General features: G+C 36.5%; 1 protein-coding gene across 1 annotated transcript; it reads right to left on the bottom strand.

Annotated features, from left to right (window-relative positions):
- Positions 1-1,508: 1,508 nt before the first annotated feature.
- Positions 1,509-8,836, bottom strand: ntpcr (nucleoside-triphosphatase, cancer-related). The gene is made up of 5 exons (XM_060821533.1): positions 8,743-8,836; positions 5,471-5,633; positions 5,276-5,378; positions 4,814-5,023; positions 1,509-4,606 (listed from the first exon to the last, which is right to left on the bottom strand). Exons 1-5 carry the CDS (start codon positions 8,774-8,776, stop codon positions 4,526-4,528), a joined length of 591 nt encoding a protein of 196 aa, XP_060677516.1. The 5' UTR covers positions 8,777-8,836; the 3' UTR covers positions 1,509-4,525.
- Between the last annotated feature and the right edge of the window lie 736 nt (positions 8,837-9,572).

The raw sequence follows: 9,572 nt of genomic DNA, 5'->3' as shown, positions 1-9,572 counted from the left end.
TCAATCCAGATACTCAATCTAAAAGACGAGTCCTGCTCTGATAAAACTCTCACCTTGGTATTGAGGTTCCCCAGAGATGGATGGAGCTGACTCCAGACCAACTGGCAATAAAAATTACCATGCATATCATCAGAAGAACTGAAGACTTTAGAGATAATGCAGGAAAAGCATGTGTAGAGACTGATGAAATTGGGACTGACTGAAATTAACAGAATTTGGTAGTGAAAGAAAGTTGGCATTAGAGATAACTTGTGTTGGATAAGTGAGTCTTTTTCCTAGGATGATGACATCTGCTTGTACGAGGGGACATAGCTGCAAATTGAGGGGTGATAGATTTCAGTCAGATGTTAGAGGCAGGTTCTTCACTCAGAGTAGTAAGGGCATGGAATGCCCTGCCTGCCAATGTAGTTAACTCAGCCAAATTAGGGGCATTAAGCAGTCCTTGGATAAGCATATGGATGATGATGTGATAGTGTAAGGGGATGGACTTAGATTAGTTCACAGGTCAGCGCAACATTGAGGGCCAAAGGGCCTTTTCTGCACTATATTTTTCTATGCTCTATCCTGCATTGTTATGATACTCAGATGGATTTTTTATGGTACACTCTGCCTGAACATTATGCAAAACAACACTTCACTATATCTCTGTACATATGACAACAATACATCAACAATTTGGGTCAGAGTGAGGATCACTTTTGTGCAGAGACAGATTGGCGTAAGACAGGACTTTTAACTTTAAACTTATATAATGCTTCATCATGGTACTTTGTGACACCAAGTATCTCAAGTTTAGCTCTAGTAAATTTAGCTTGAAGAGAAGAAATCCAGAATTCTGTACAAGCAGTCCCTAGGCTGTGAATGGGTTCCCATCCTCGTGTGTATACATCGATTAGAAGACAATGCAGGATGATATAAAACATTCATTCATAAATATGAGGAAACATTCACAAGTCAGATCTTTAAAATAAATATAAATACATCCCATATGGGATCTCATTTTTCACTGAGTGTTTCTAATTTGGATATTTGTAAACCGGGGACTTCCTATATTATTATTTTAATGTTTTTTGTGACAGCTACACACAGGTTATCACATTTATAATTTGCTTACTTTGCTAAATTAAAATCAAGTAAACTCTAAAAGCAGTACAGAAAGATAAAGTAAAAGACCCAGGGCCAGAAATGTGAGAGAACAGCAGGTATCACCAGACAAGTGCTTGTTTTGCTTATATGACATTCTTCTGTGCAATGCCATGGCCAATTTGACATGTCAATAAAGGAAATGTCACAAATACGTATGACACATGTTTCTCTTGCTAACATTAATTTTCATACTTTCAGAATTTTTAGCCTTAGATTGTGGTAAGTATGGCAAACAGAATGAAGGACTAGGGAGACTTTCACTTATCCTAGGTATTTGGATGTTTCATTCGCAGCTCTTGGTTTCTAAACTATGTTGTGTCTTTATGTAAAACAAAGTAACACAACTCACCATAAAAGGAATCTGTAGAAGTCAGTGAATTTATTGAGAGAATAGGCATTCTAGAACTAAATGTCTGTTTTTCAGCAATAACTGAGAATTAGGTGCTGCACATATCTAATAGTTGACCAGATCACAAGACTGAGGTTTCCACTTCGTGAAGAATGGGGAAAGTAAATATGTCTCTATTTACCTTTGGAACTTTGAATGAAGTTTAGATTGATGAAAAGACAACAAACAACACCTTTCACATCCACAGGTCATCCCTGTGGACTTTACAACCAATGGATTACTTCAAAAAGTTGTCACAGCGACAGAGAGAAATCCACTATTAATGTGCCTCTGAGTACCATAAAGACCATTTCCTGTTCCAAGCTATTAACCCTTCGCTTCACTGGAGGAAACAAAAAAGTCTTTGCCAATTGAATTTTTTTTAAACAAAAAGACACTCTAAAATGCTAACATAGATGAAGTCGCTGAAAAAGAGACACTTGAATTTTTTTGTTTTGCACTCAAGATAATATGCAATTACAAAGAATGAACAAAATTTACACCCTATGAGTGGATAATGCTGATTAGTAGATGCGTTGCCATGGAGAATGTATTAGTTAATGCATATTGATATTTAAATAAAAAGTCTTGAGTTGATTCCAATTGGCCACGGCATTGCCCAGAGAAATGAGACAGAGCATGACTGCATAATTCTTCGCACACTCTGGTGGAACCATATCTAAATGGTAAGCACGACTGTGAATTTTGAAAGAATGGGCTGACTGACAATGTTCAATATCTTGCTTGTTGTGAACAGACAAAGGGATGTACTACTTGGTTTCATTTGCCAGCCTTTGATATGTACGTCTACTAACCAAACACAATAATAACACTGAAATTCATTATTTGTATTACTAATTTGAGAGATAGGCAAAACGTCTTTTTGTCTTGATCAACAATTGACAGGTAACTGCCAAGTTTTTAACTGGTGCATCTTCATGTCAATGCTTCTACCAGTCAGTCCCTGTATCAACTAATCAGCACTCATATACAGTATAAATATTGCTTGCCCCTTACTTTGGTAAGTCTTGTGATTTTTTTTTTCCTAATGGCAAGACAAAACCTTTGACAAAATGTATCTTTTACTTTAACACAAAAGGTGAAATATTTGTAACTGTCTCTGATGTTTGCACCAGATGCTGAGTATTAGGTATCATGTTAGATAAATTCATACACATGACAATATGAAACAATGGTAGTTGAGAGAATCTATATTTTTAAATTTAATTTGAAGTGTAGTCTGCCGCAAAAAACATTCAAAGAAAAGACTAAACTAAAATGAAACAAAAGAACAGGAAAGATAAAACTACAAATGAAAATGGTCTCAGTTTCTAAGGAAACTAAAAACAAACACATTTGGAAAATGAAACAAGACCTTGTTCTAAGCTATAGGTCAGTCCAAACTAAGCAGTAGCTATTTGTTCAGTTTGCTTCCAGTCTACAAACTGGTTGAAGAAAATTGCAAGAGATCATCCGAATCCAGTTCTGACAAAGAACCCGACCCAAAACATTAACTCTAATTTCTCTCCACAGATGCTGCCAGACCTGACTACCTTTGCCAACAATCTCTATTTTCGTTCCAGAAGCTGAGAATAGGTTTCTGCAGCTGTTTCTATTACTGATGGATACTTGTGGTAGTGTACCCTATTTAGACTGAAATGAGCAGAGTTTGATTTGTAGTGCTTTTGACCAGAAGCTCAGAGTGGCAGGAATAGAATTAAAATTCCTTGTGAAGTCAGGATCTGATGGATTTTATGAATTACTTTGATAATTTCAATCTGAGTGGCTGCTGAGCCAATTCACAGAATCTGCCACATCTATCATTTACTGTTAAGTATTGATTTATATTGAACTATAATCAGCCTGTTAAGTCATGTTTAACTTATGTTAATTCTGGATGCTACACAGTATTTAACGTTTGCTTTGAAGACTCTTGTACAGTCTAAATTCTTCTGTTTAAATCTCAAGGTTTCATGATTTAAATTTCTTTAGTAAGTAACTAGGATTTTGTACTTTTTTAAAAAAAAGTTACTGGTCTCTCGAGATTGCAATGCAAAAAACAAAATGTGATACAACACAGGATTATTTTAGTGTCGAACTTATTTTGGTTCACTCTTACATGATTATCTGAGTGGTAGCTAATTATCAGCAAAGCTACATCAACAAAGAATGGCAAAGTGAACATTAATGGATACTAGACTTTTACTTTCATGTGCCAAGACAGACTAGGGACTATCTTCATTAGTAAGACAAGCCATTGAAATTTACTAATATGGATAGGTCAAATGCCAACAGCTTTTTGAAAAATAACTATGAACCGAAAACTGCAACCCATTCTAAAAGATAAAAGACTTAACAGCAATCTAAGTTTGTTCACTATATCACTTCAGTAGTATGACACTAATCTTTTGCTATAAATTCTGTGTCTTACGATCCTGTACCACAGTTACCTAATGAAGGAGCAGTGCTCTGAAAAGTTAGTGCTTCCAAATAAACCTGCTGAACTATAAATGTGGCGGCATGTGATTTTTAACTGAATTCAAATACTGTTAGTGCGTCTCTTTTAAAGTGTAAAATTGATCTTTTTTTCTGTCAGTTAAATTTCCTTGGAAAATGCAAAGAAGATATTATGCAGCAATGTTATATTTCACATGACGGTTATTAACAAAGAACTTGATTGTCAATTACATGCAGTTCACAAATAGTGACCAAAATAGATCAGTATACATTCTGGTAAACTTCTAATAACTCCCTTAAAGAATGTACATAAGTTAGGGAAAAAAAATCATGAATTCAAATAACACTTTTATAAACAAGGACAAAATTTTACATTAGTGCACTCAAAGTGGAAGGAGCAACCTGATGTATACTAAATCTTTAAGTATTGCTTAAAGTTGTAAGAAGCCTGAAGCACAAAATAGAATATAAAGAACAATCAGAAACCTGCACAACTCATAGGACACATTCTCTTGTAATCATTCACATTCTGAATCAGTTTCCTTTTAATTCTCTGCAGTCTTGCACTGATGTGACAATCTCTTCCACAATATTGTTTCTATTATCCTTTGTAATCTGTAAGGCAAAAGTAACTATTCAATAATTAATTTCTCAAATGGGGAATACTGGACAATGGTTTATGTAAATTAACTCAAAATTTAGTCATTGCGTGCTCAAATGTTGAAATTCAAGTCTAATGGCTAACTTTTTACATTCGGTAATTTATATTAGACTAAATTCAGTGTCTGCTCAAATTGCATATGGCAGCGCTCAGGTTCTTACATTAAATATTTTAACATCCTTTCTACTTCTGATTTCTTCCACAAGTCCTAAAGGCTTTCCTTTCGGGATAGGAATAGTCCCAAGAATGGTGGCACTGGATCCATCTAGGACTTGACGTACACACTGGATAAAGGGTTCACTGAAGAGCTCCATTTTGCCAATCTCATCTATCACGTACACCTTTTTCTCTGTGTCATTTCTGTCATTAACCTACAAAAAGTATAGGAGAGAAACAAATTAAGAGTATACCTTATTAACCTTTTGCTTTTTTTTGTGACACCATAAGATTCATATTTTTGGGGTTTTTTTTCAACTATCACAACGAATCATTAACTTCCTCTACTGAAGTTTGGATTACTATTGTTCCAGCAAGTTACTTATGAGAACTGATCTCCAACATAGTTATAACAGACAAATAAAAAGTAGGACCAGCACATCTTTCAAGATCAAAATTAATCTTACTTTTCGGAGAAGAGGCAGTACTAGGCATTCAAATGACGGAAGATCCACTGCATATTGGCCAACTCGATATTCACATCTACAGTTCAGAGCACCTGAATCATAGCTAAAGGCAGGAAAACATCATTTTAAAAATTATTAAACTCATTATCTTGAAATATTATTTTAACAGACTTGAGGAATTGAAACAATTTATACCTAGTTCTGGACAAAGGTCCTCGCTTACCCGATACTGTAACAACATCAAATCCTATTCTTCTTCTATCTTTTCTGACTTCTTCAGTGTAAAATCCATCAACAGGAACACCAGAAGATTTCAACACATCTATGGTTTTGTGAATTAGGGTTGTTTTACCAATACCTAGAGAAATATGAAAAAAAAATGCACTCATGTGATAACTGGAATTAGCTACTGTAATTTAACTAGAATAGAATAAATTAATGCGAAATAGACTTCAGACAAACTTGAGAATAAGTTTTTAGTACACTCCCTATTCTGTAGTGTTTTTTGTCCTCAGGCAAAATCCCATGGCTAAGGAACATCACCATAATTAAGTGCCATTTCCCTTCTCAGGAACAATTCCTTCCCTGCACTCAGTATTTCATTTGGTGGCTCTTGATGTGCAAGGAATTTATCATTTAAAAACCATTTTATTATGAACACTAAATATAATGTGGACATTGACGTGACAACTTCTGGTTTGGCAGTGAGTTACGGTAAGTAATAATTTCATGAATTATTAGTTCATTGTTTCTAAAGAAAAAAATTAAAGTTATTTAAAATATATAAAAACATTTTCACCCTCCAGTTCATTATACATTGTAGGCTGAAGATGGACCTTCACGTCACTTACAGCAATGCATTTTTAAAGGGAATGCTGAACTCCAGGAAAAATATTTCTTGTAAACTTTTCAGAGCTGACATTTCCACAATTTAAGCCCAAAAGTACACCTGTGGTTGCATTTTATTACATCTATCTATCTGTTATGGTCTATATATAAATGAGATAAAGCATCAATTGAATTACCAGTGGAACAAACATGATCTGCAGGACTCAGACTTCCAATACAGCACTCATAAAGCATCAGGTTAAATCACGACTACAAAACTGTGCTTTTAACACATCAGCTTTTGCTTTTATGTTTTGAATCTTATCACAATTTGTTATAATAGAATAGCAAATTTTGTCATTTTTTTTGTAGTGAAAATCTTTCTAAATCTCCATACCATGGTACCTAAATTAAATGACAAAAAATGACAAAAGAAAAAAAAAGTAAAAGTTCATCACAATTCAATTAACATCTCCTGCATTCAGGCTACACTGGAAAACCGGGCCAAACCTACTATACCATACTGGGACAAGAGTTCCACACTGGGATACTGGAAGCCACCTCCAAAGCAAGGACAAGACCTCCCATTCCAAAACAAGACTTCCGAGTGGGGATTAGATTTTCACACTGGGCTTCTGAAATACCTGGAAGCCACCAAAGACTTCAACACCAGGACATCTCCAGATTGGGCCACTGGAAGACCTGGAAGCGACCTCCGAAGCAACGGTGAGATCTCCATGCCAGAATGAAACCTTCATGCTGGGCTGCTGGAATACCCAGAAGTTGCCAAAGTCTGCCATGTAGGCCGAGACCACCCCTCCTAACCAAGAAGACCACACCAGGAGACTGCCACACCAGAAGACCACCACAAGGCCTAAACACCCATTCTGCACCGCTGGATGTCACCTTGCAGCTGGGCCTGGGGCAGAAGAACATGCTATTCCACATTGTGGAAAAACCTAGTTCACCTTCAAATACCTAGAGCTGTTTACATTGATGAGAATAATGGAACCAAACTTTGCTCACTTATTCTAATGTCTCCTTATTTAGTGTAAATCTTTGCCTGATTGTGAAGTGCCCTGGTGTGTTTTACTATTTTAAAACGTTTCCTCAAATCTTAATTGCTACTATGTTTATATTTAATTTTGACTGCCTATGTATTGATTTTCTTATAGTAGCATATCTTTTAAAAATACTGAGCGTTTTGTGCTGTCATTTATCGCAAATCATGAATACATTGGACATAACACTTCAACTAAAAACATACTTCTCCCCCAGTGGATTCTTCATAGCACCTGTCTAGAATTAATATTAGCAAATACATTCTAAACATGTGGTATATTTAAAGTTTTTATAGTTCATTACTTTCAAATATATCACATGCCTTTTTGAAAAGAGGTGGAAGACAAAAACATTTTTATCTGCATGAAAAGATTCAGATATTTCTCAACACCATACCATTATCCCTTGTCAGACTCCCTTAAAAAAAATTAAAAGTGACATGTCACTGTACTCAATTTCTTGTTCCCTATTACAGGATCCATTGTTATCTGCACTTAAATTTTCATTATTCCAGTTCACAACTTAATGATCAAGTTGAATCTCACTTATTCAATTGTGTTTAGGCAAAAATACACTCTCAAACTAGTTAAAAGAATGGAAAAACATAACTTTTTCAAAATTTCATAGATCTGTTCTATCGACTTTTTGAAAAAAAGTTTAGTATCGATTAGCTTTTTAAATGCCAAATTTCTCACCCTGCAGAAATTTATTGTGAAGGATTCCCTTGTCTCCGGGTCACTGACATTGACGTTTATGCTTTCTGGAGCAAGACTGCCCAGGATTTGTTCTAAAGACACAGAACCTTTTTAGTTAATGGAGCCACTTAGACTGGCTGAGGAACATTCCCCTTCTCTAGGGGAATAATGGAGCCACTTGATTGTGTCCCTGTGCAGCTGGGCTTGTCTCACCTTCTGGTCCTAATGGCCTCCTTCCAAATTACAGGCAAGTAACTGGGAAATGTGACATAAGAACATAACAACTAGAAGTGGACAATTCAGCCCTTTGAGCCTGCTTTACAATTCGATACGATCATGGCTGATTTTATGTTGGCCTCAATTCCACTTTTCTGACCAATTCTCCAGAACCCTCCAACCCATTACTAATTAAAAGTTGTCTCCTCCTTTAAATTTACTCGTAGTCCTAGAATGCATCACACTCTGGGTAGTGAATTGTACAGATTCACGATTCTTTAAACCTACCCCTTATCCTAAAACTATGACATGGTGGTACTAAACTGTTATGAGAACTGGCCTCAGAACAGACAGTATGTGCAACGTTTACTGCGCTGGACTTTTGACGTGGCAGATGTAAATTCTGGTCTATCAAAAAAACTATCGAATTTATTATTCATATGATTGTTTTTCAACGGAATTCACTGTTTTAATTTACGGCAGCCAACTGGCGCACAGCAAAATCTCACGGATAGGGTGGATACAACAAGATCCAGATTTTAGATCACGCTCCCCCGAATCGATACGACAGTCATTTTTCCCAAACCACCGTTTGCGCTACTATTTTTGTTCGTTTTGTTCCTTTCAGCCACCGATACCATGAAATAAGACCGTGGCACACGCTACCTGGAGGCCCCGTTAAGAAAACATGTCGAGCCATCTCGCGATCCGATCGCACGTGCGCCTGCGCACACCGCACTGTCAGCTGACCCCCCCAGCAGGCCGCGAGCGCACCGCCTCCTGTGACAGTTGGAGCCAGTTATTGGGGTCGACTGAAAAAACCGAGGAAGAAACGGAAATTCCGGTGTTCTTTGCAAGTTCGCAGTTCTTTACCCGCTTATTAGTGTTGACGTGTGTTTTTCTTCCCTATCCTTAATCTTAAGGGACCCCTTTTAAAAAAAAGTCAGTGCAAATAGTTGACGTTTTAGGTGATTTGACATGGATGATAAGGATACTCTGGGATGGGGTAGGCAGATCAATAGTCTATATTTGCATAGGAGTGTGAACATTTAATACTGGCAAGTGTAAATCCGTGCAAGTTGAAGGGGGAAAATATCAAGTCCAGGTGATGGTTTTGAATTAAGAAGTATGTTATGGGCTTGACACCAAATATTGTGCAACTGATGCAACACAGAAGTTAGCTAAAACAATAGAATATTGAACTTCACATATCCAAACAAAATTAGTAGAACCCATTATTCAAAATCTACAGCACTGTGATCACACTGCATATTGAATGCTGTATCCAAATTGCACCTCTTAAGACACAAGGGTGATGTTTAAAGAGTTGATTCACTGCACAGAGGAGCTGCAATCAAATGAACCTCAGGAATGATATTTAGGCATTAAAAAGCATTCAGCACAAATTCACCAACCTTATTTTGACTCCGCATCAAATTATAAATTCAAAGCTTTGCACTTCCACCCTAGAAAGCTGGATTTAAATTAGAAAAGGA

Source organism: Hemiscyllium ocellatum, chromosome 3 (genome assembly GCF_020745735.1).
Source record: "Hemiscyllium ocellatum isolate sHemOce1 chromosome 3, sHemOce1.pat.X.cur, whole genome shotgun sequence".
Taxonomy (NCBI): Eukaryota; Metazoa; Chordata; class Chondrichthyes; order Orectolobiformes; family Hemiscylliidae; genus Hemiscyllium; species Hemiscyllium ocellatum.
The sequence above is the reverse complement of the archived record's forward strand: the minus strand, read 5'-3'. Positions and strand labels throughout refer to the sequence as shown.

Excerpts from the sequence above, each read along its gene's own strand:
- ntpcr (XM_060821533.1), bottom strand. The coding sequence starts at position 8,776 with ATGGCTCGACATGTTTTCTTAACGGGGCCTCCAG. Across the intron at positions 5,024-5,275 it reads TACTGCCTCTTCTCCGAAAA|GTTAATGACAGAAATGACAC; the intron begins GTAAGATTAATT and ends TACTTTTTGTAG. Across the intron at positions 4,607-4,813 it reads AGGATGTTAAAATATTTAAT|ATTACAAAGGATAATAGAAA; the intron begins GTAAGAACCTGA and ends TTTGCCTTACAG.